At 60.6% G+C, this 25495-nt stretch overlaps 2 protein-coding genes across 5 annotated transcripts in view; one reads left to right on the plus strand and one right to left on the minus strand.

Annotated features, from left to right (window-relative positions):
• Nucleotides 1-14792, plus strand: part of FAM163B (family with sequence similarity 163 member B) — a 30636-nt gene extending 15844 nt beyond the window's left edge. Inside the window, exons 2-3 of one of the 2 annotated variants that reach the window (XM_044778451.2) lie at nt 12223-12338; nt 13065-14792. In XM_044778451.2, coding sequence (XP_044634386.1) covers nt 12246-12338; nt 13065-13472 — 501 coding nt within the window. In that variant the 5' untranslated portion in view covers nt 12223-12245 and the 3' untranslated portion in view covers nt 13473-14792. Of the gene's footprint in view, nt 1-12021; nt 12339-13064 lie in introns of those variants that run through there. The other variant, XM_070518427.1, reaches the window with a different exon arrangement.
• Nucleotides 14793-14969: 177 nt separating this feature from the next.
• Nucleotides 14970-25495, minus strand: part of ADAMTSL2 (ADAMTS like 2) — a 43632-nt gene continuing 33106 nt past the window's right edge. Inside the window, exons 13-20 of one of the 3 annotated variants that reach the window (XM_070518426.1) lie at nt 24637-24763; nt 23489-23702; nt 23214-23369; nt 22529-22699; nt 21657-21833; nt 18374-18518; nt 17439-17488; nt 14970-15286 (exon numbers count right to left, since the gene is read on the minus strand). In XM_070518426.1, coding sequence (XP_070374527.1) covers nt 15206-15286; nt 17439-17488; nt 18374-18518; nt 21657-21833; nt 22529-22699; nt 23214-23369; nt 23489-23702; nt 24637-24763 — 1121 coding nt within the window. In that variant the 3' untranslated portion in view covers nt 14970-15205. Of the gene's footprint in view, nt 15287-16816; nt 17489-18373; nt 18519-21656; nt 22040-22528; nt 22700-23213; nt 23370-23488; nt 23703-24636; nt 24764-25495 lie in introns of those variants that run through there. The other 2 variants (XR_011506185.1, XM_014863333.3) reach the window with 2 other exon arrangements.

Genomic DNA, 25495 nt, shown 5'->3' on the forward strand with positions numbered 1-25495 from the left:
AGAAGAGCAGGGGAGACCCGGGCCTGTCGCCCGAGAGGCCCCAGAGAGCTGCGGCCCCTCCACTGGGCTCCAGCTGGCACCACAAGGCATCGGCCCCCTGGACTGGGAGCGGGGGTGGGCCGGGCCCTGCCTCATTGGCTGTTATTTCCAGCACCAGGCAAATAATAGACAGTGTGTCAAAGGAGCGAGCAGGCGGACAGCCGGATCAGGCCACGGGCCGGGGTCAGGCTCGGCAGTGGGAGCGTGTGGGAAGCAGGTGTGCAAGTGGCAGTAGCTGATCCACCTGGACGCCCAAGTGGGACCATTCTGGAGATGGTCAAGGTGCAGAACGGGCTATGGAGCCTTCAGCGGACCCCACACATGACTGTCATCCCTCAGGCCAGGGCAGAGGCCCGCACTCTGTGGCACAGGACCTCCAGCAGGGAGGCCACCCGCCTTGGACCCACCTTCATGCTTATCCCTGAAAGCCCTCTCTCTCCCACTCTGGGCAGCTGAGTGGCCAAGGGTCCGGCGCTCAGCCCTGCACTGGCCAGCAGGCTTTGAGCCCCCTGGGGTGGGGCACGTCCTGCTGAGTCTCCGAGCCTCTCTCTGCTCCTCTCTGCCAGGCTGAGTCACCGGGCTTTCACTGAACTGGAGGCGTGGACCACGGTGACGGGCAGGGGCCTGGATGGGGTCCTGACTGTGCATCCTCCTCGCGGCCAGGCCTGGACGGCCTCAGCGTCCTGTCTTTGCGCCTGTGCGGACAGTGCCTGTGAGGGTTAAGTGAAATTAGAGGGCAGAGCCCTTAGTCCCGCACCGGGATGTGGCGTGTGTTTAATAAATGGAAGCTCGGCTGGCTCCAGCGAATCCTGGCCCGGCACTCCCTCCTGTGCGCAGGCCAAGCCCTGAACTGGGACCAGGAGCTGCGCTCAGTTCTTGGAAGAGGAAGTTGAAAAGAAAAAAGCAAAAAAGTTAAGTCAAGCAGCAGAAAGGGTTTTGCAAACCCGACTTCTGCACATTGTTATTTTTAAGGGAGAGAAAAAGCCAGCACGGTCTGCCCCTGAGCTGGGGCTCACCAGGGTCACAATCTCCACCCCCCCCCCATTTGCTGACATTCTGCCCACTGCCCCGTGGATAAGAACACCGCAGCCCCAGAAAGTTCTTGAATGGTACATCTCATCTGCTTTTCTCCTCCTGACCACCACCCCCCCCCCCCGCCCCCACCTGCCCGGGAAACACCAGGAGCATGCAGGTGCCGGAGGTGGGGGCCACGGGGCCAGACCCCGTCTCTTCTGCTCCCACCTCAGGACCTTTTCTGTGTGGGCTTGCCAGTGGACCCCAACTCCATGCACATCCACCCACACTTTGGAGCCCCTGCTGTGTCCTTGTGCTGTACTGACCCCTGTTGGCGGGAGGACTCCAGAACATGGCAGAAGGTTCTTGCCCTCATGGGGCTTACAGTCTGATGGGGGCAAAGGGGAGAGTGCACCCCTGTCTCTCCCACCTGCAGGCAAGCTGGGAGGCTGGGAGAAAGAGGGAAAAGGCAAGATGCCGGCTTTGGGATGGCACACGCAAGTTCACTCCTGCTCCCCACCTCAACCCCAGGACCTGGTTAGTGTGCGTCTCTCTGGCTGTTTCCTTGTCTGTAAAACGGGGTGATGCCCACACCTGCTCAAACTCTCCTAGGGACTAAAGGAGATGTTGGCAAAGGGTGTCGCGCCCCAGCTGGTACAGGGCTGGTGCTCAGGACAGGATGACGGGGCACTGGGGAGCCACCCCAGTGTTTGAGGGAGGCGGTGACCTGTCCAGACTCAGATTGAGGAACCCCAAGGGGGCAGCGTGGGCAGGAGGGCGGGGCAGGAACCCCAGGTCCTAGGATTACCGGGCAGCCTCTGTGCTAAAGAGCGGATTTCTCTACTGTGTTGGAGTCACCAACGTCAACAGTTGAGGGGCCTGCCAGAGGGCTGGGCGCAAGCCGCGAGCTGCTTCTCTATTTCAGACCACAAGGAGGTCAGACAGGAGAGGGCTGGGGGCTTCTGGGGCCCAGGGCCGGACACTGCAGAGCTCGATGTCCAGAAGCAGGTGTCTCGCCCTCCTCGCATGTCCTCCCCTTCCCGCTACTCCCACCCAGGGCCCGGGGAGGCGGGGGGAGTTCAGGATGGCTGGCCTGTGCCCAGCCCTCACTCTGTGGCAGATGTCAAGGTGACCCTGGGCGAGACTCCTTCTCTGGGGAGCACAGCGCCCATCTGCACAGTGAGGGGCAGCAGCATGCTCCCAGCCTTCTGCCCGCCTGGCCTGGCCCCCACAGAGCCAGAGGATCAGAGAGTTTGACCACATGCCCCAGTGCACCCCGAGTGTCCACTCCTCTGGGCAAGCAGAGCGGTGAGCAGAGGCGAGGACTCTGGGCCTGATGGCAGCAGTGACAACTCACACTTTAGTTTGGAGCAGGTTCCGAAGCCGTCAACAGCACAGTAGCCTGCCCGTGGCCTGGACCTCCCACCCACAAGACTGGGCCTCTCCCGGCGCTGCAGCTGCCCCAAGGGACCAGGGAGGCCCGGTGGCTTCGGCACAGCTCCTCGATGGCCAGAAGAGGCTCCTGCTACTCCCTATCCTTCCTGAAGGCTCCTGAGGCTGGGGACAGTCACTGCCTGGGGACTGTGCCACAGCGGGTGGGAAGGCCACTCAGCTGGGGGCGCCCTCTATCCCAGGCAGTGGGGAAGCGGAACTCCCCCGGGCAAGCCCAGGTAGGGCGCAACCCCGCCTCCCTCCAGTGTCCTGGCCCTGGTCGGGGGCCTCCCAGTCACCCAGGCCCTGAGGTCGGCCCCAGACCCTCTCCCCTGGTCCAGAGCAGCCTGCTCCTTTCCCAGCTCCAGCACCCATGGAAGATGTCCATCCGATGGAGTTTCTGCTTGCTCCGTGGGTTGTTTCACTCTTCCAGCCTCAGTTTGCCCCAGAAAACGTGGGGCGAAAATCTTGCAGGGAGGCCTCAGAGCGCTGCTTCCCACATGGCCTGGGGAATGTGGGTGGGCCCCGCAAGGAGCTGCCGGTCCCGCCCGGGGAAGTCATGCCGCCTTGGGGAGGCGTGGGGTGGAATGAAATCCACGCATCGGAAGCACCCAGCACCGTGCTGTGGCCGCTGCTGCTCTTTTTAACCCTGCCGTCATTGAACTGAGGCCCGGAAGAGGGAGGAGCGCCGCTGCCCGTCGCACCCCAGCCTCCCTCCCCACCCTGCTCCTCGGCTCTGCCTGGGCTCATCTTGGAAGTTCTGGTTCATTCTTCAAGAGCTCAACGCCCCCCACAGATCATTCATTCACAATTGTCGCCGAGAACCTACTGTGCGCCCTGCTCTGGGAACCGAGTGGTGAACTGGCAAGGCCCTGCTCTCTCAGCTCTGACGCCCGGGGGGGCTCTTCAGCAGGACTCTGGGGACCACGTCCGGAAGTCCATGAATCCTGGCAAACTGGCAGGGCACCTGCACTCTTTCTGAGGGTCCCTCAAGGAGTCCAGGCCACAGAGCGGGCCAACCTGGGCACGCACGGTGGCCCCTGAACACCCGCTCCCCGCCCAGCGGGCTGCGCCCTGCCTGGCAGCACCAGTCCCCATGCTGGGGCATCCTCTGGCCCGGCAACTGATGGGCCTACTGTCTGAGGAGCCAGGCGCTCTTGGGCTGAGCTGGGCTGGGCTGAGGATGGAGCTGGGAGGGGAGCCGCTCCAGGTGCCATGGGGAACTGCCTCTGCGGCCTGCTCCGCCGCCCCGCCCCATGGGCCCTGGATAAGATCTCGAGACCAGCCGCAGCGCTGCTGAGTCTCTTTAGTACCAAACGCAGGAATCTGGGAGCCCGCGGAGCGTGAAATTAGGAACAAATGTGGAGGAGGTCTAGACAGGAACTCCGCGGCCGCTCGCTCGTGGATGGCGGGGCCCTTGGGCTTCCAGGTAGTGGGGGTACTTTGTAACCAGACAGATGTTTGTGGAGGAAAAGGCGTGCTGGCTCTCCATAAGCCCTCGACCAGACGCCGGGATGGGCAGAGGCCTGACAGGGAGGCTGCAAACCTGGGGCCTCAACCCGCCTGGGCCCAGGGACCCCCAGGACCAGTCCTCTGCTCCCCCAGGCTCGGTTTCCTCGTTTGGAAATGAGCGGCTTCATCGTCACTCGGTTGGAAGGGCTGCTCGTTAGGCAAGCAGATCCGAGGGCCCCATTCAGACCCGCCAAGGCCTGGGCGTCTGCGTGTTTACCAGGTCCCCCACGTTCTGGTGCTTGGGGGCTTTGGAAGTTGCTAGACTAGATGAGCCAGGGGCCCAGCCAGAGTGGAGGTGAGGGCCGGGCTGCTCCTTGGCTCCTCTGAGGAGCACTGGGCATCTCAGGTGAAGGCGGTCCGCAGAGGCGGGCAGAGCCTTCCTTAAGCACTGCTGTGCTCCCTGCACCACATGAGGCACTGGGGGCGGGGGGCACAAAATAAATAGACTACGGACACTCCGTCCTCGCAGTCTTCAAGGCAGGGAGGGGTGGGATGGAGCAAGAGGAACAGAGAAAACTGGAAGAGTGTGAAACGAAGTGCAGGACATGTGGTCCAGATGGCGGCCGCGCAGGGGTCTTCCGCCAGGGGAGGGGGCTCCGAGGGGGGAGGCAGGTGGAGGGCGGGCGTCTGGCTGCCAGGTGTTTCCTGCTCCCCACCCCCCCAGCACCGCTCCATTCCATCTTCAGGCTGCAGGAGACAACTGGAGCTCCACCGACTGGAGCTCGTAAAGCAGCTGGCTCCCCCGCCCCCAGCACCGAGGAGACATGGGGCTATCGGAAGGGATCTGCCGCCTGCCCAGCCCCCCTCCACAGACTCTAGAGGTGGGGCTGGGGGTGCACAGAGGGGCCCCGTCTCACAGCCTGTCCCTGTACAACTTGGGGGTGGGGACAGGGAAGCAAAGCCGTTTATAAAGCTTTAAAACCGTTTATGGTCCCAGGGGGCAGATTAACAATTCAGCGCGATCCTCGCCAAAGCGTCTTGGCTGGCAGTGCACGTCGGAGCCTTCAGGGAGAGCCGGAGGAGCGGCGCAGAGGCCTCCACCGGGCTGCCCCTGGCCCTGCCAGCACCTCACTGCCTCCCAGCCTTTGCCTGTGCTGTCCCTCCACCCAGAGCCCAGCCAGTCTGTCCTTCCAGGAGGGCTCAGAAGCCTCCTCCTCCAGGAAGCCCCCCATGGCCCCCCAGTGCAGTACCACCGCCTCCAGCCCTGAGCCCCGAAGCCCTTTGTTGGTCTCTTGGGCACTCAGCGTAGCCATTCTCAGGACACAAGTGTCCAGGGGACACTGGGTCAGTGCAATTTCCTCTAGGCTCCCAAGCAAGCATGCACCTGAGCATGTGCAACCCTCCCCTCTCTGCGCACTCTTGGGGTGCCATCTTGATTTCTTGCTTGGACCTGCAGCTGGCATGTTTTTGCATTTGTAATCCTCAAACTTTGTCATGCATCTCAGTCTAGCAGGCAGGGCTGGATCCCGCATGCTGGAGCTGGCAGGAATGGATTGTCTAAACCCTGCTATACCCATGTCACAGATAAGGAAACTGAGGCCCAGGAAGAGGCCTCTGGCCCTGGCTTACCAGCAAGTGTATGGCAGGATGTTCCCCCACCTGCCCCCCATATTGGGCAAGACAAAGGCCCCTCAGGCTGGTCATCTTGGTGTCCAGCTGGGCAGAGTCCCCCGGCACAGGAAGGTCTGAAAGGTGACAGTTCAGTGAGGATAGCAAGGTGTGGGAGTTGGGGAGATGGGCCTCTGGCCGCTGTTCTTCCACTAACTGTGTAAGGTCATGAATGAGTCACCTCTGCCCCCTGCACTGGCCTCAGCCTCCCCCACCGCCCACCATTAAATGGAAGAGTGGGACATGGTCCCTCCCAGCACTGGCATTTTGAGGTTAGAGAAGTCTGGGAAGGCTTCCTGGAGGAGGGGGCATGCTCTAGGCCCTGATGGTAGGGTAGGCCCTAGAGAGGCCGAGGGAAGGGCGTTCTGCGAGCAGGGCACATCGAGGGCAGAGGGTTGGCAGGAGGGTGGGGCTGAGGGAGGCCATGTGCCCCTAGGGGCTGTTCGGAGTTAACTGTGGACTGATGTCAGGCTGGGGCGCGAGCGGAGCTGCCAGCGGCGTGCGCGTCTGCTGGCCTGGCCCGGCCCCGGGACCGGCGCCCGTCGTGGGCGTTGCTGCCCCTCGGCGTGCATGTATCTGCAGAGCGAGGCTGAGACGCTCCAGCTGGACAGGGCCTGGGTGTCGGAGCCGGGGCTGCTGACAGCCCTGGGCGCCTGGCCTGCCCCAGCCCCCCTCCCACCAGGCTGCCTGCCGTCGGAGGGGCCCCCCCGCAAGAGCCGGGCGGAGCAGGGGGCCGTCTGTATCTCAGACCTGGGAGAGAGGCCCTGCGGCCAGCGTGGCCACTCCCTGATGCCCTCGGGGACCTGGCGGGAGGGTTAGACCGAGAAAGGGACGCAAACGGACAACAGCAGTCGGCACAGCGCGCTCGCTGTCTGGCAGGATCCTGGATGTCCTCTCCGTGTTATGAGGAGGGAAGCGAGGTGCAGAGAAATGGAGGCGTTTGAAGCCCCGTTCCTACAACTAACCAGGGGCAGAGCTGGCATCTCCGGGGCTGCGACAGGGGTGTTGGGGTGTCGAGGGGCGCTGAACTTCCCGGCCCAGAAGTTAACTCCTCCTGCAGGACCTCTCTTGACTTCCCCCGAGCTCAGTGAGTCCCCTCATTGATGAGTGGGACCATAATTATCTTTTTGGGATGCAAGTAGCAGAAATGTGCTCGAGGTGACAGAGTTGCCCTGCGATGGAGGAGGGAGCTGGGCCCCTGGGAGGCAGGCCTGCGTGCGGCCTGGCTTCCTCTGGGCAGCTGTGTGCTTCCTCTCCCCACCGTGGACCGGCCCCCCTGGCTCGCCACCCACATGGCTGAAAGTGCCGCCCTGGCTGTGGCCTGAGCACCCATGTCACGACCGGAGGTCAAGTCACCGGCAGGGACTGGCCAGTGTCCGGGTCCCAATTCCATTTTCTGGGAGAGAGAAGAGGGCTGGCCCAGCTGGGGCACATGCCCGCCCCGACCCCAGCAAACTGTAGCTCCTGTCGCAGCAGGGGTACAGGTGCAGCTGCTGGCCGGCGTCTTAGGGGCAGGGCCCAGAGAGGAGGGCCGGGGCTGGGCAGGCACCCCGAAACCCGCCAGCTGCCGTAGTGCACCCCCACAAAGTCGCCATGGGGCACAGGCTTCACCCAGCGGAGACATGGGGCTCAGTGGTCAGGGGCGGCCGGGCCACATCTCTGCTCCAAGACGTCATGTAAAGGCAGATCCGGCCTTGACCTCAGCCCCCAAACTATTGGCGCTGGGACCTGAGCTCTTCTCCTCTCCCAGCCTCGCTTTGTCATCTTCAAAACTGGGACCACACCCCAAGGGGTCTCAGCGAGGGGGCTTGCCTGACCAGTGCTGGACGGGACATTGGGGATGCTGATGCCCTCTGGGCCTGGGAGGCCCTGGATTCCACGCGGCAGGCAGTGGGGGCGTATGTGGCTTTTGGCTGTGATGGGGTCCCGTCTGCAGAAGGACACGCATGGACCAGCCCTCCCCGACAGGGTGCTGGGGTTGGGCTGGATCCCTGAAAGCGGCCTGCCCTTCTCTGAGCCTGTCTCCCCATCTGCAGAGTCGGGGTCCCAGGGCCTGCTCTTCCCTCCCACGGCTGCTGTGAGGACTCGGGTGGGCTGCCTGGGGTCCCCTCTGCTGCCCCTTTTCTGGCTGCTCCAGGTTAAGGCTGAGGCGAGCCCGCAGTGTCCTCCTGAGTCCTCCAAGAGGGAAGGGCGCAGGGAGTGAGGCCCAGCACTCCGCCAGCAGCTGCCTGCTTTGCTTTGCCTCACCTCAGCGAAATGCGTGAAATGCATCTGGACAGCAGGCCTGGCCCCCGCCCAGCATCCCCCCACCGGCCGCCTCTACACACCCAGCTCCCTGGATCCCGCCCCGGGTCGGCCTGCACCCTCGGCAGGGCCGGCGGGCCAGCTGGCCTCAGCTGCCCCCGGGGCCAAGGCAGGCTGGAGCTGCCCGGCAGGGCGCCCAGGAATGTGGGGGTCCCCGGGGCTCCTGCTCTGTCTGTCTGTGTGGCCTGCACTGTGTCTTCCTGACTCAGGCCCTGTCGGTCCTGCTGTCTGGATCTGCCTGTCTGCACCTCTGTCTGTCTGAATTTGGAGCTGTGAGTCTGTGTCTCATCCCTTTGGGTCTGTCTGGATCTGCCTTTCCGTCTGTCTTTCTGGGGTCTGGGTCTCATCCCAGCTTTGCCTGTGACACACAGCTTTGCCTGGGCAAGATTCTCCATGTCAGTACACGTCCACGTCCCCTCCATCTGTAGGTGAGGGTCCTGGTCGTCCCTGCCCAGCCAGGCCCCTTCCCAGCCCCTTGAACGCCCCCCCGCCCCCGCCCCGTTCTGGCTGTCGATCTGCAGGGGAACCACTGTGCCTCCGAGCTTGCCACGTGCCTTCCCAGCTCCCCCGCCCCGGCGAGGGGCTCAGCCCCTCACCCCCGACCCACCAACTGCCCGGATCTTGATTCTCCAGACAAAAGTCCCATCTGTCGGTGATTCTCACATGTTCCTGGAAGAGGAAAAATCGGCCCAATTCCAGCAGGTCTTTGGCAGGTTTATCAAAAACTTTAGAAACGTGCATACCACAAAGCTCTTCGTTGCTCAGTCCTGTAATTGCAAGGAGTAGGAGGTAAGGCCTGGCCGGGTGAGCTGGGCAGCCCCACGCGATGGCGCACGCTGCAACCGTGGGCAGGAGCGAGGCAAGGTCTGCGCATGGCTTTGGGGGGATCCGTGGGGATCGGCCACGTATCCAGGGAATGGATTATACATGGAGAGACGGACTGCTGAGTGGGACAAGGGAAGGTGCAGAAAGTATATACAGAATGCCACTTTCGCTTCAAATGGGGAAGGAGATGTATGTTTGCTTATATATTTAGAAAGAGGCAATGGAAGGATAAACCCAGAACTAAGTTAACATTGCTACCTCTAGGCAGAGCCGGGAGGGGCAGGTGTGGAAACAAGACCTTGGAGCACAGCTGGTTGGGTAACCATGGGCCCTCTAGGACTGGTTCAACTCTGATCAACAGAGTCCTTAAGATGATTTTCATGAACTGAGACCCCTTGTCTAGTTCAGGCCGGTTGAGACCACCACCAGCCCATCAGCTGGGCCTGTGCAGATGCCCAATAAGTGACCTTTTTGATGTCAAAGGTCTGAAAACTTGACCCCCGGATCGTGGTAAGGCCGCCACTGTGTGAACACACATCCTGTGAAGAGGCATGGAGTCTGACTGCGCCAGCACAGACCATCAGTCACCTCCCCTCTCCTCGCCTCCGATCGCCTGTCCCCGCCCTTCAGACCCCCCGCCCTCCACCCCACAGATGGAGCCCCCGGCCCTGGATCGGGGAGACGGATCCGAGGGCACATGCCCTGCTCCTTGCAGATCCATCTAGCAATAAAGCTGATTTATTTTCCCAAAAGCTGAGCCACAATCCTTGGCTTTTTTAATGCACATTGGGCAAGAAAACCCCAATTTTGCGCAGGAACAGTTTTATGCTTTTGACTTTGGAATCAAATGTTTTCTACAATTAGAAAGCAAAATTAAATCAATTTGAAAAAAAAAAAGGTAAGAACTAACTGGAATACATGAACCTGAGTATCAAGTTGGTGGAAAACACTACTAAGAATTATTTCCGATAACTTTGAAACGGTCTTTTTACTGTACATCCCGGAGGGGAGAAGAACAAAAAAAAATAACAAATATCAAATGACTTGTCGGTAAAAATATTGGTAATGTTATCTTAAAATTATATATAACGGGAAAGGTAAATAAGTATTGAAATGTATGACATTAGGAAACAAGATTTTCACTGTAAACATCATACAGACATCAAATTTTAACAAGACCCTGTAATCTCTAACTTTAAGTGGAAATGGCCGTATAAACTCATGTTTTATTTTTCTTTTCATAAAAAATAAATACAAAAAGTATTCTCCAGCTCTCGTCACTGAAAATGCCTAGAACCACTGAAACCCAGGAGCACTTAGCACCTCTGGGGCCTAGACTGTGTTCTCTACAAACCGCTTCCCACTAAGAGAACCAGGGTGTCGCCAAGGAACGTCAGGTTCCCAGGTCCAGGACAAGATGAGCTGGGACGTCTTGTGCCAAAAAGCAAAACACCATCAGGAATCAGTGGGGTCCCATCGAAATGACACAGGAGCCAATTCGGAGGGGCCCACAAACCCACAGTTCCAGTGGGATCATTTGAACATCCAAAAGGATGATGGCTGTGGTGGATTGAAACACATCAAACGTATGGAAGTCAGTGAGATCACAATGATCGTGACGTGCCAGCTTATTCTGAAAATGGTAAAGATAAGAGCTGAGCATCCGTGCCTTTCCTCTGCAGACGGTCTTTTAGGATGACCAATTTGGGAATAGGGAAAGTTCTTCAGAGAAGAACCAGAGCTGATAAGTGCAGAGGAAATGATAGCATTTGAGAAGCCGCTATTTGCAGCCCCTCAAGGGGTAATGGCTCTGGGTAGCGATCCCTGACAGCTGCTGCAATGCTGAGGTGGCAGGCCGATGGGGACTTCACAGTGGAAGAATTAGGCTGACCCCAGTGGAAGCCACTAGTTAATCTCACCATCACGACAAGAGGGACAGCAGCCTGGGCCCCTGAAAGGGATGCGACAGGAATCCAGTTTAGATGACAAAACAGGGGTGGTGGAACGTGTTCAGTGCCGCCCGAGGAAACCCAGCCAGCTCTCATACATGGAAAATTCTGTAAGATAAATGACCCAGTTTCGTCTATAAACAACATGGGCCAGGAGCGGGGAGGAGAGTGAATGGGAACTGAGCTGTTTGAGAGTCAACAGTGCCAAACGCAACTCGATCCTCGTTGGAACAAACCAACTGTAAAAAGACATTTCGGGGATGATGGGAGAAAGCTAAACACAGCCTGGGGATTTTTTTTTTAAAGTCCTCATCTGTCAGATTTTACACTGAACTGTTTATGGGTTAACTAATATGCTCTGGGATTTCTTTTAAAATACTCTGATCGCCAACCCCCGCCCCCCAACACCATCCCCTGCAAAATAAAATGAGGGGGACATTGAGGCAGGTGTGCTGGAGCCCGTGACTGCTGGTTTGGGAGAGCTGACTGTTCACCGCCCATGGATTCTTCGAGCCCGTCGGTAAAGCTCGGTAACCTGAAACGGGCATCGTGAGACTGTTGACGCCACAAACATCAGCAAATGCTGCAAGTCAGGATGCTTTCATTCTGAGAACCAGTTCGTCAGCGCCGGCTGGACAGATGGAAAAGCCAACAAGCGCGCAGCTGGTGACAGCATTGGTCATTCTCTCGACTTCTGTTTGTTGAACATTTTCCATAATAAAAAGTTTACAAAGGGCATGTCCTTAGGCCTAGAAATCCCACTTCTAAGAATTTATCCTGGAAAAGTAACTGAAGTACGTCCTGTTCCACTGGCTCCGATCACTTAGCTGCAAAAACACTTATTAAAGCATCCACTTAAAATATTTTTTAATGTAAACAACCTAAATATCGAGAAAGAATTGGTTTTCAGTTTTGCAAGATGAAAGAGTCCTGGAGCTTGGTTGCACAACAGTGGGGACGTACTTAAGGCTACTGAGCTGGACGCTTAGAAATGTTTCCGATGGCAAACTTTATGTTATGTGTATTGTACTGCAATTAAAAATTTTACAGAAAAGGGATCAGTTATGTTATTCAACAGAATGTGGTTAGAAATTAAGTCACAGAAAAAAATTTAACAATTTGGAAAAATAACCATGATGTTAGGTGGAGAAGCGGGTTATGAAGCCACGTGCTCAGCTCGGGCATCTAGCTGAATTTATGGGTGCGTGAGCTCGCAGGGCCGGCGCCACTCACTGAGCGTGCTACGCTGGGCGCTGAAGAACAAGCTCACGAAACATACACACACCCCTCGTGTGAGGGTGGAGGCCTGTTCTCAGCATCACCTTCTGTGGATGGGGAAACTGAGGCTGGGAGAGGGAGAGGCAGACAGCTTGGATGTCGTCCTGCCCACCCCCAGGCCCAGCCCCTGCCTCTTGCATGCATGCCCCCTGGGGTAGGTATTTTCCCCTTTCGCACTGTTTTCTCAACATTCTAAACTAGAATGGGTTACTTTTGCAAGGAGGAAGCGATGACGCAGTAAAGCTAGTGGCGTGTGTTGCAGGCTGTTGATGGAGAAGGGGGCGGATGACAGCTGGGACGGTGGTCATCACCGGGGGCATCTTGGCGACTGTGATTCTGCTGTGCATCATCGCCGTTCTGTGCTACTGCCGGCTCCAGGTACTCCCGGGGGGCTGGGGGAGGGGAGCCCACGAGGGTGGCCCTGTGGCTGGAGGGCAGCCCCCCCCAGGGCCCGGGCCCAGGAAGGAGGGAAGAGTCAGGTCTGGAAGAAAGTGCATGGCAGACACCCTGGCCCAGACTCCACCTGAGGGCTCAGTGATGACGGCCACCTGGCTCACCTCCCCCAGGGCTTCCCAAACGCCCTGAGAGGTGAGGCCACTGAGGCTCAGAGTGGGTAAGGGATTTAGCCAATGGCACACAGCTGCTAAGTGGCAAGCAGGGGGGAGCACTTGGGCTATGCTAGTCCACCACCTGTGCCCTCCCCTCCCCACCCATGCTGTAGGGCCCACCGGGGCCCCCATGTCTTCCTGAGAGAGGAAGGGAAACCACACGTGCAGGGCAGGGCCACACAGCCCAGTGCCCATAAACTAGTCTGGGGACACACTGCCTGGGCTGGAACCCCAGCTCTGCCACTTTCTGTGCCTCAGTTCCCCACCTGCAAACTGGAGATGACAATTACACCTGCCTCCCCTTGCCATGGGGATGAAATGAGCGGATCCCTCCTTACAGAGTGTTTAGCAGGGTGGGTGCCTGACCTGGGTGAGCCCCTCATAAGTGGTGGTTAAAGGGACACAGGTGTCTGACCCGGGCACATACCCCCTTTCCCTGCGTGCGGGTTGGGAGAGGTGGGTGGGGAGCCGGAGGTCACCCGCCCTCTGCCCACAGTACTACTGCTGCAAGAAGGACGAGTCCGAGGAGGACGAGGAGGAGCCCGACTTCGCAGTGCACACGCACCTGCCGCCACTGCACGCCAACCGCAACCTCGTGCTGACCAACGGGCCGGGGCCGGCTCTCTACCCAGCCGCCTCCACCTCCTTCAGCCAGAAGTCCCCGCAGGCCCGCGCCCTCTGCCGCAGCTGCTCCCACTACGAGCCGCCCACCTTCTTCCTGCAGGAGCCCGAGGACGAGGGCGTGCGCAACGGCGGGGAGCGTGTGGCCTACAAGAGCATCAGCCAGGACGACGTGGAGCTGCCGCCCGGGAGCTTTGGGGGCCTGCAGGCGCTCAACCCCAACCGCCTCTCGGCCATGCGGGAGGCCTTCTCACGGAGCCGCAGCATCAGCACCGACGTCTGAGCTGCGCCCCCGCCCGCCCCGACAGGTCCTGAGACCATGGTGGGATCCCCAGGGAGCCCTGCCCAGCTTTTTTCAGGCCCAGATGGGGGCTTGGCCCAGCCTTCCTCGCATCCCTGTCTTCACGGGGCCTATCAGGGAGCTCCGCAACTCACAGCAAGGATAAGGCCCAGTGAACACAAGCGTGGCTGCTGGGGGTAGGGTCTCTGGGGTTAGGGTCTTGGGGGTAGGGTCTCCAGGGGTAGGGGTCTCGGGGGTAGGGGTTGCCGGGGGTGGGGGCTGGAGGGAGGCGGTTGCGATGCAGGCCCCGTGAGCAGTCACGTTCAGGTCGCGGACTGCAGAGCAGAGCGAGGCAGGGCTCTGGAGCACGGACGCCAGGCTCCCGCGGCTGCCGGTTAGTAAAGGTGTAGTGGAGAGTGGCCCCCATCTCTGCTCCGGGGAGTTGGCCGTTGCTGGCTGGGTGGCCTAGCCGTGTCACTCCCTCCGTGGGTCTCAGCCTACTGCCTGTTCAAGGACGGGGTGGCAGCGGCGACACTAGGTGCCCGTGGCATGAGCCTTCCCTGGCGATTGCAGACTGAGTATTCCGTCCCTCTAGCCAGAGCGGGGGCCTCTGTCCCCCCTCACACTTGCCCCTACCCAACCCCGGCTTCAAGTGCCGGGCAGCTGAGGCACTGGTTGATCTGACCTCCGTGCAGATCCCCCTAGAAGGGGGAGTTCCAGGGGCTGCCAGGCCCTTGGGATTCTCAGCCACGACTGGTTTTTGGTGAAAGAGGGAGAACAAGGACAACCACCTGCTGCTGGAGTGTCCACCTGAGATGCACAGCCCAGTCCTGAGCCAGCCATGGGAGGACAGACAGAGCCGTGGGCCGGGGGCTAAAAGACCCACTATGTCCCCGTGAGCGGTGGGCCAGGCCTCCAGGGGCCCTTCAAGCTGTGGTCCCCAGGGGAGACAGGCCCGAGCTCTCCCACCGGCCTCCGTTTCTCAGGAGGATCTGGGAGCAAGGTCCCAGGCCAGCCCTCCTGTGCTCCGGCTCCGTGTGAAGACCTCGATGGAGCCCACTCTGCACCAAGCTCCCAGTGGCACCAGGGTCTCCCTGGGAACCCACTCTCCAGCTCCCTCCATCTGGCTGGGGAAATGATGCCCAATGCAAACCCAGGGGCCAGCCACGGGGAATGCAGCCCCCCGTCGTCAGAGGCAGTATTTCCTCTCTCCGCAACACGGCCCTAAGAGCCCGTGCCCTCCGTGCGTCGAGCCCAGGGTAGGTAGTCCCTGTCTGCCCAGAAGACGGACCAAGCTCCCCAGCTAAGCCACTTTCCTGAAAGACAAACCTTGGAGGGTCCCTGACCTGCGGGCAGCCTGAGCACCTCGCTTCTTGCTCTTACTAGAAAGCGCCGAGGAATTGAGATGTCTGGACCTGGACATGAGCGAGAGGTCTGGACCTGGGCGTGAGCGGAGTTAGGGAAGACTGACTATTTTTAGCATCCTCGATTATCTTCTTCTTCCTTTCTCCTCCTGCTTTGGTTGGGACATGCTAATGGATTCACACCCCCCCCCCAGCTCCCTGGGAAGCCCACCCTCCCCTCCCCTGTGGTACCCCGTGAGTTTGTCTCTGATGCACTAGCTTGGGGGGTGGGCCCGGGGTGGGGGGTGAGGGACAGGAGGGGTACTTCCTGTGGCTGCTCTGTCCGGTTTCCTGTTTCCTTGCCGGTCTCTGTCCTCCATGTAGATTCATAGATCAGTTTGAAGTGAAGGAAGCTCGCATCCGTGTGAGTTCGCTCAGCTCCACTGTGGGGACCTGCGGCGAGCTGCCTGCACCCTGGGAGAAGCGAAAGCCAATAAAACGCCTCACCCACACCCCACCCACTGTCTTCAGTCCGCCTGCGATTCCAGGCCAGACCGCTCTCGGGAACTTTCTGGGAGGGGCCGTGTCCCGCCCAGTGCGGCAGATGCCTTTCTTTTCCTGTCCAGCCGCGGGTCAGGGCTCTGCCCAGAGGCACCGGCCACAGCGAGCTCGTTCATTTCCTAGGTGGCTGTCGATCTTCCGAGACGGGGCCCAAGCTCCGAGCCCCTGGAGAGCAGGTTGGGGTGAGGGGCTGAGTGCCCTGAGACGCATGACTGGTGTCTGTGGGCCTCGGTCTTAGCATCAACACAGTGGGTTGATAATGACAGCGACTTCACAGGGCTCTTAGGAAGGTCGAATGAGGCCGTGCTGATAGAGCACAGAGCCTGGCATACAGGAAGCGCACTTTAAGTGTTGGTGGAAAGGAGGATGGGGGAAGAAGGCTATAGGAGAGAGGGAAACGGGGGGCGGGGGGGGGGAGCGGAGGAGGGAGAAGAGCAGGAGGTGATGACGGGGCATGGTGGTGAGGCACATCAGGGAGGCCCCGACTCCTGGGTTATGGTGACTCACCTCTGCTGGAACCGAGCCGGTGACCTCCAGCAAGCCCATCCCACAGGCCTCAGTGAACCTTAGTGTCACGCACCCGATCCCAGCCCCCTTGATGCAGTCCTCAACTCTGTGCGGTGGACCCTGCTCACGTCCCACTTCGGGGAGCTGAGGAAGAGCCCAGCAGCCACGTGCCTCCCTGCCACCTGTTCCCAAAGCTGACATTCCCTGTGGCATCCTCGGCCCTGGGGGAGGCTCTCTCTCCCACTGCACGTGGACACCGTGTCCTGCCTCCGCTGTGGCCGAACCAAGTTGCTTTCGGCATCCTGGACACGCCTGCTCTCTCCCTCGAGCCTCTGTGCGTGCTGTCTCCTCACTATCTGGGAGAGCCACTCCTGCTGCTGGACCAGCCCCAACATCACCTCCCCCAGGAAGCCCTCCTCTGTCCCTGCACCCACAGCTCCAGATTAAGTAGCCCTTCTATGAGGTCCAGAAACGGTAATGGTGGTGACACATCCTGAGTGCTCTATGTGGGTCCCCCAGGGAGCCTCCCACCCACCTGCCTTATCTCCTCCGTTCTTCCCAGCATGCCCTGAGGGGGTGCATTTCTCCTGAGGTTTAGGTTATGGAGTTCCCGCCAGGCCCCTCTTGTCCTGCCAGGTCCCACTAGGCACCCCCAGTCCCACTTGGTCAGTGCAAGGTTGACTCAGTTCTCACTCCAGCATCCAAGTCCCGGTGCCCCCCAAACCCCCATCCCTGCAGGCTCCCCTCTTTTTGTTGCCTTCTGTCTGCCGTCCCCTGACTGTCATTTCCTCAGGGAGACGCTGCAGCCCCGCCAGGACCCGAGGCCTCAGCACATCCTCCTGAACGTGTGAGCTGGATGGCCTCACCCTGGCTCTCAAAGCCCCATGGCCGGCCCGCCCCTCCTTCCAGAGCCACTGAGAGCCCACGATGCCGCCATAAATACGGCCACTTTATTGACATACAGAGGGGTGCTGACAGACGCCGCCACATCCACCGCGTCCCAGTGCACTGAGATGGAGGGCCTCGTCCCTCCCGGGCGTAATGTGCCCTGGGTCCCGCCGTGTGCGAGAGCTCCGGACGAGGGGGCCACCGGGATGCTAAGCTGTGAAATGAAAGTTCCTCTGGAAGGAGTGCAGCTGAACCGGATAAGCTTCCCAGGCAACACCTGCATCTCCCTGGCTGCCCCATCCCTCTCTCCTTGGCCCCACAGCCCTGGAGGGAGAGGATGTTCCCTTGTGTGGGGCTGGGTGCAGACCACCAGCACGTCATCCTCCCGGCTCTGTGATCAGCCTCCCATGGCAGGCAGCTTTGTCCTGGGAGGGCCGATGAGCGCTCAGGGGCTCTCTTTCTGGGGAGAGCAGAGGCTCGGTGTCACATCTTTACAGCCCGGGGCACCCTGCAGGAAGGGAGTCCTTGGGGGGTGCCCCAAAAGCTGCAGTGGCCCCGGGGACGGGGCACTCAGGTCTCTGAGGAGCGGCGGCTGCCAGGCCTAGGAGTGGGGGGGCCTGCAGGAGCGACAGCACGCCTTGCTGTAGTACCAGTGGCCGCAGAGGTTCACCTTGATGGCCAGGGCGCAGTTGGTGCCCGGCTGGTCCTGGCAGCTGTCATCTGATGAGGGGAGAGGGCAGGGGGTGTAGGGCATCAAGAAGTGGCCACAGAGCCCAAACTTGACACCCAGGACCCGCACCCCATCCCACCCCACCCCATCCTCTCCTCAACTTCATGAGCTGGGTCTGTGCAAGGGCGGGTGTGGACAGAGCGCCCGTGGACAGATGACCCCTACATGCCCATTCCCAGGTGCAGGGGCAACCACCTCCCACCCCCACTGTGGGCGTCCACACTCTATTTCTCTGCCACCCCCTTCCTGCCCCCAGTCCTTCCCCAGGGATGTCATGGATCCTGCCGAGTGGTTTGATCTCTGTGATGGGAAGGGTGATGCCCAGGGGCCAGGATTTGGAGGAGACTCTGATCTCACCCCCAGAGGCCTGAACATCCCTGGGAGGCCCACAGGTGTCCCCTCCACTCAATAGGTCCAAAGCAGAGTTTGTCACCTGCCCCTGGAGCTCCGCCCGGAGCCTGGCACCCTGGTCCGTGTTCCAGGTACCTGAGCCCCAGGCCCTGCTTCAGCCCTCGGCCTGTCTGCCCCTGTGTGCTCAGCACTGGGCTGCTTGGGCCAAGTCCTGCCAGATTCCTGACCCCCACCACATTCGCCCTCCCATCCTCTGAAACCAGATGCTCTTTCCAAAGCACAGGCCTCAGCACGGCTCCTGGGGATCCTGAGCCCCAGCCAGGCCTCACCTGCCGCCTTCCCACCCTCACCTCCCAGCCGGGCTCAGCTATTCCAAGGGGAACCCTCGCTCCCTGACATGGCTTGGTCTCTGCAGCCACTAGACCCTCGTGGTCCCCCAGGCTGACACCTGCTCGTCCTTCAGGCCCTGGCTCTGCCCACACCTCCTCAGGAAGCCCCTGCACTGCCCTGTCTCCCCTCCTCACCTGGTGGCTCCGTGGGGCAGGGCTGCAGGTCACAGGCCTGTCTGCCAACGGGCTTCACCAGTGGGTCGCAGCCACGCACGATGTCGGTCCCCTGGTAGCACTTCACGTCTCGCATCCGCACACCCACCCCGCAGGTCTTGGTGCACTGATGGGGGAGAGACGGCATGGCCGAAGCCCCCACCAGCCGGAGGAGGGGGACCCCCACCCATCTCTCCAGGCTGCTCAGGTTCAACTGACACGGGACACGGGGAAGGTGGAGGCAATGAGGGGAGGATGGCGCTGGCCAGCTGTCAGGAGATACTGATGCTCATCCCCACCCGGTGCTGCTCAGCTTCCCCATCCGCACAGTCAGGGGGCCCCTGCTCTCTCAACTGTCCCCTCAGGCAGGTCCTTTGGTTCCAGCTTTCCCGAGTCCCGGGATGCAGAATGCTCAGGACACATGGGGCCACGGCCACGGGAGAGCGCTGCTTTCCTGCTCCAGTCGAAAGCTGTTTGCTGCGGGCCAATTAAACGTATCTCCCGAAGCCCCCCCCCCCCACCCCCCGCCGTGGCTCCCCAGTCCAGATGTTCCCCTTGGAAAACCCCGCTGAGCTACCCAGAACACCAGGGACATCTGCTGACCCCAGTTACCCCGCCGTCCTCCTGCCAAGATGCTGCAGGCGGTGGCTCCCTCTCGTCCCACCTCCCCCCCATGTGGGTGACCCTAGATCACCCAGGCATGTCTGGGACCTGAGCCCGGGGTTTCCTGAGCTGGGGCGTGGGAGGCCCCAGCCCCGGCCCACGCTCGGGTTCTGTTTGCACAGGCGCAGGGAGAATCAATTAAGACTTAGCAGGCAGGGTGGGTCACGCCCCATGCTCGCTCCCCACTCGGAGGGGGCTGGCCCAGTCTGGAGGCAACAAGAGGCCAGCTTGGCATTGAGCACAGAGGACAACCAGCTTTGGGTGGACGCCCTGAGGAGCCTCTGGCCGTGCCCCCTCTGGAGGGAACACACACCCGGCCAGCCCTGGCACCCAGCCTTCTGCCCCTGGGGAGTGGATGGGACTGCAGGGGGAACCCTTACGAGCCGGCATCCTGGGGAGGGGCAGCCACAGGGGAAGGAGGTGCTGTAGGGACAAGAGGGCAGAGGCCCAAACACCCACTGTCCGGTGCCAGCCACCCTTCCCTACCCACTGTCATCAGGGCAGGACAGGGATGCCCTCCTGCAATGCTGTGCTTTTGGGGTCCTCCCCTCTTCACAGCTGCCCTCCCTTCTGTAGCTCAGCACCCACACCCAGCAGGTCTTTGTCTCTGCCCCTTCCTTGCCTTCCCACCTGCTGAAGTGATGTGCTTTCCAGGCCTGGAGCCCCGGGCAACCTTCACCCCCTCCAGCCCCACCTGACGCCCTTCCCACCCTCACGAGGGGGCGACCTTCGCCCGAGATGCGCCTCCCTCTGCGAAGCCCCTAGAACCTCCCCCCGCTGACGCCTGCTCGTCCTTCACGCCCCATGCCTCCTGGGGAAGCCCCTGCCCCACCTTCAGCCCCCTCTTCTTCCCAGGGGCTCCTTTCTTGGGCAGCACGGAATGAATAAGTGTGTGTGGTCTCACACTTGAACGCGTGAGTGCCAGAGTGGGAACAGAGGTCCCCTAAGGGCGGGTTTGAGCCCTGACGTCACCCTGTCTCTCTATGAGAAGCCTGGGCCTGGTAGGGGCGGGAGGACCCAGCCCCTCCGCTCTGAGTCGGGGCTGCACCACGGAGCCCCCAGACTCACCGCATCTCACAGACTCTTAGAGTCCTCGCCTTGAACTCTTAAGTTTGGGCATTTGGCACCCACCATGGCCTCACAGTGACCACGGCCACGGAAGCCTTGGTGTGGGTGCCTGAGGCACTCTGTGACGCCACCCGTGGTGTCCGGGGCTCCCAGTCCCGTGTGACACCCCATGTCATCCCCTTAGTATTCAGAGTGGCCTTCAGGAAACAGAGGCCAGGGGCGCTGGAGAGTCCACTGCCTGGCTACAGCAGCACTGGCACTGGGGACCCCTGTCCCCACCCCTACCCAGTGATGCTCAGAGACCACTCTGGGCCCCTCCACCTGCCCCTCCTGAACGCTATGGTGTCGCTAGGTGGTGAGGGTTGGGACTCGGGGCACGGAGACAGTGAAGAGACGGTGCGAATCAACACAAACTGCCATCTGGACATGACCACCTGCGCTGTAAGAAAGGCTTGGGGGCGCTCACAAGCCCCCAGGGACCTGGAATCACACCTGGGGGCCTCCATGGGAGGAGGCAGAAGAGAAAAACAACCAAAGTCAAGTGGACCCGCTTTGCTCTGCCAGAGAACCGGGGTGGGGGGTCTGCCCTCAGCCCCTCCGTGAGATGGCTGCTCCATCTCTGGCAGGTGGCCCACGTCCCTTGGGCCCCTGCCCTGTCCCACCAGGTTGGGCTGGGTCAGGGTCTCCCTTCCCTCTGTGGATTCCTCATCCCACCGGCGACAGCAGACGGACTCTGGCTCCACTGTCAGGGACATCCACCCTCCCAGTGGCTGCAGGACCTGAGCAGGCCGGACGTGGCTCTGAACTTCAGTTTCTTCCTCTGTCACATGGGAAGGAGAGCCCCCTCCTCACAGCCCCATTGGGAAGAGGAAAGGAGACCCCTCCCACAGAGAGCTGGGCCCGGGCTGCCCACCCAGGCCTCCAGGTCCAGGAGCCAAGGCTCTGCTCCCAGCTGTAGACAGAGGCGAGCTCTTGGTTCAGTGCACCCGGCACCTGAGGCCGAGGAGCCCACAGAACCGTGCGGTGTGGGGGGGAGGTGTGGCCAGGCCTGTGTCAGCAGAGTCATGCCCTTCCTTCCGGCTTCCCTCTGCCCCAGTGCCCACGTCCTGCCTTTCCTCAGCATCCCTAATACTGTATCCCTGCCTTGACTCCAGCTCCCAAGGCCAGGGCCCTGTCTGACTCAGCCCCGCATGCCCCTGATGCCCAGCTGAGGTCCATGTGCCCCGTGTGGGTGCCAGGCCTGTGCTGTCAAACCCATGACTGAAAGGCTACAATGGGAGGCTGGAAGTGACCCGGGCTGAGAAAGGCCCAGGACGAGCACCGCAGGGATCCCAGAAGTGAGATCTCAGAGGGCTTCCTGGAGGAGGGAGCTCTTACACCAGCTGACTCAGTAGACTTCAGCTTTCCAGGGACAGAAAGCCCTGGTGGAGGCTGAGGAGGGGGTGTGTGGGCCCTCAGGGCAGGAGGGGAGGTACCAACACAGGACCAGAACTCGGGCCTCGGGGCCCCCTCCAGGGGGCCTCTGGGTGCTCACCTCTGACCACGGGCTGGTGTACCACTTGAAGCAGGGCCTCTCGAAGCACGTGCTCTCCTCGGGGGGCTTCTTGGCCAGCCCACACTCAGCGCCGTTGCGCGTCTGCGGCTTCCCGTTGGCCAGCTCCATGCACAGGACCAGCCTCTTCTTGACGCCTCGGCCACAGGTGGTGTTGCACTGAGGCCAGGGGACAGACGGGGCCGGGTCAGAGGCCAGAGGCCAGGAGGAGCAGAGCACAGAGCCCACGGCGACTCCGATGAGAATGGCTCGGTCAATAGCAATGGGGTGAAAATGTTTAGATCGAGAGCAAACTGGCTGAGAACTCTGGTCCATAACCATTTGGCCCAAAGTGGATTTGATCAAAGCAATTTAGCAGAAACCATCTGTTCTGAAACAAAATGGTTAATGACAATTTGGCCCCAAATGATGTGGCTAACAGTGATCTGCCTGAAACCAATCTGGTTGAGAACAATTCCCCCGAAACCACAAGCTGGTGACCGTGACGGGTGGCAGGGAAGACGAGAGGGTCTCGAGAACAGACAGTTGCACAGGACCCGCAGGCCGAAAGCAAGGACAGCTGATTGGCCCTGCCCCCGGTTCTCCACACAGCAGGACGTGGGGACCGGAGGGTGGGGGGGCACACCAACCCTCCATGTATCGTTGAGCATTTGCCTGGTGAGATTCAGTATGTTTTAAGGGGTTTTCCAACCTTCTGGGCTTTTTCTGTTTCAAATTAATTTTTAGTAAATTGCGCCATCATAATTTGCAATTAATTCCTCATTTTCACCAATCTGTCCTTCCGGCCACTTGGCTCTCTCCACCAAATGCTTTCCCAGACAGAGGGAGCCCTGCACCCGGCTCGGGGCACTCACCCGCTCCCAGTCCTGGGCCAGCCAGTGGGCAGGGCAGTTCTTGTCCCCGCAGGGGTGGATGGCCAGAGGCTTGGTCTCCATCTGGCACTGAGACTCGGGCACCACCCGTCCGTCGCTGGTCTTGCAGTACACGTGTCTGATCATGCGGCCTTGCCCGCAGCTGCCACTGCACTGCAGGGGGACGCCTGGGGTCAGAGGCGGGGCCCTCTCCCACGTCCCCCTGAGGTCACTCCCAAGAGACAGGAACGACTCCCCCGGCAGCACGGAGGAGCAGTTGCCACGGTAACCACTTTTTAAATAACATCTTCTGTTCTAATTACAGAAACATTGCATGCTCAATGAAAACACACACAGAGAAAAACACACGTAAACACCCAAAAAAGGTCATCTGTGCACCCAGAACCCAGAGGGGACGCCAGTGAGCAGCTGCGTGTCTCTGCCCGACGGGAGACACAGAGAGGTGGACCCAGAGGTGATAAGAGGGGACCATGCTGTAGTCACTTGTTTTGGATAAAGGTCTTGCTTCTTCATAATAACAGAGAAGACAGGCCACATCTTCCTCCACGTCCTCACTCCAGAAAAACGGGGAGACTGAGGCACAGCAAGGTGAAGCACCAGGACCCATTCTCACTGGCTTCATGCCCTGGCCGCCCCTAGAAGCCCACACCCAGGGTTCTGCCCTCACCGGCCCCCAGTCGGAGACGGTCCACTGGCGGTCGCAGGGGGGGCCTGTGCAGTCCTTCTCCCCGACGGGCCTGGTGTTGGGGTCACACAGCTTCTCATCCTCTGAGCAGCGGATGTCCCTGGTCACCACGCTGCGCTCCCCGCACTTGGCCGTGCACTGTGAGGAAGCCGGGTGAGGGCAGGGGTCAGGCCTGCCCCAGATGCATGTGGACCCTGAGCACTCGAGCCATGCCCCCTCCCCCCCGACCAGACTCACTCATGCATGCACATGCTCACCTCGGACCACTCGGACATCTCCCACTGGGGCCCGCACGCTGGGTTCCGGCATGTCTTGCGCTCCTCTGGCCGCACGGCCTCGGCCGCCTCGCACAGGTCGCTGTACACGGAGCTGTCGAAACCGGGCGACAGCATCTTCCAGCAGCGCACGATGCGGAACTGGTAGCCCTCGCCGCAGGTGCGTGAGCACTCGCTCCAGCTGCTCGTCTCCCACCTGCCTCGGGAGGAGGGATGGCCTTCAGCGACCCTCACCTTCCTTCCCCATGCAAGCCCCCACTGCCCCCCCAGAGAATGTTCCCTGTCCTCCCCCTGTAGTCCAGTCACAACGGGCTAAGCTGGACAGCGGCCCAGAAGCTGGTGAGACCCCACAGTGGAGGCCGCTGCTGAGACCACCCCCAGCTCTCCAGGAAATACCCGAGTCGGGTGGTGGCTGGGTGCCAATGCCTTGTTGGCGCCCGGAGCCTGCGCTGGGCCTGCCTTCCCAGGAAGCCACGCCGGCCCCACCACGCTCACCTCCAGACCCACTGCCAGCCTCTCTGGGAGCCAGGTCCCGGGGTGTGCCTTTGCTCCCACTGTTCCCTCCTTTGGAGTGCCCTCCCCTCTTGCCACTGCCCTCCCTCTTCCTCCTTAGGACACTTGGGATCACATCCCAGTGTCCCAGAGCCTGAACCCTACCCTGGGGTCTCTGAGGGGAAGGGCAGGTCCCCAGGGCCACACACCTACCTTCTTAGAAAGGAGCAAATGGGCAGGAAGCAGAGCCCCCCACCATGGAGCAGAGGCCCCAGAAGGAGCAGAGGCCCCCCTGCAGGGAGCAGAGGCCCCCCCATCCAGACCAAAGCTCCTCCATGGAACAGAGCCCACACACACACCTTGAGCAGAGCTGGGAGGCAAAGCCATCACCATGATACAGAGTTATGTTCAGAATGGGCTCTCAGTCTGCAGGAAAAGGCATTGACTGGGCACCTACTGTGTGCGAGGCACAGTGACAGAGGATTCTGCCAAGTGTGGGAAGTCACAGAGGACTCTGACAGGCGAGGCCAGTACCTCACAAAGCCCCACAGGGCTAACTCCTGCTGCTCCCCTGGGCTGAGGCAAAGCAGAGCCCCAGACCCCACACACAGCCTCCCCAGGGCCCTGGGGGCAGGTACCTGGGCTGGCACTCTCTCCCAGCGCAGAACTCCTGGACGGGCTCCGGACGGGTCAGCGCGTCACAGTAGCTGTCATCCACCTCGATGCCATCATAGCGGACGCACATGGCATAGGTCGACATGACCCCTGGGTTCAGGACAGAGGAAGGGCCCATGAGCCACATGCGAGCACCTTGAAGACCGGCAGGCAGGCTGTGTGACCATGGGCAGGTCACCCAGCCTATCAGAGCCCAGCTTCCTGGTTTACATCAGGGATGATGACAGGAACCAGCTCACAGAATTGTGGGCAGAGCTCAGGGAGGACAGATCGGAGGCTCTGAACTGTCTCCCTGCCCGTGTCCCATGGTCCAACCTCCTCTCTGTGCACCTTTAACCCCCCACCCCACCCGCACCCCATCCAGCCCAGGTTGGGCACACAGTTCACAAACCCTGGGCTTTGAATAAACTCAAATTGGCCCTTACAGAGGCACAGAGGCAAACACAGCTAGGTGTCACTAATTTTCACTCATTCAACAACTACCTGTCTATGGGGTTGGGTGGATGGATGGATGGTGGATGGATGGGTGGGTAGATGGATGGTGGATGGTGGATGGATGGATGGTGGATGGATGGGTGGGTAGATGGATGGTGGATGGTGGATGGATGGATGGGTGGATGGATGGGTGGTGGATGGTGGATGGATGAATGGGTGGGTAGATGGATGGTGGATGGTGGATGGATGGATGGATGGATGGATGGATGGGTGGATGGATGGATGGTGGATGGTGGATGGATGGATGGATGGATGGGTGGATGGATGGATGGTGGATGGTGGATGGATGGATGGATGGATGGGTGGATGGATGGATGGTGGATGGTG

Source organism: Equus asinus, chromosome 10 (genome assembly GCF_041296235.1).
Source record: "Equus asinus isolate D_3611 breed Donkey chromosome 10, EquAss-T2T_v2, whole genome shotgun sequence".
Lineage (NCBI taxonomy): Eukaryota > Metazoa > Chordata > Mammalia > Perissodactyla > Equidae > Equus > Equus asinus.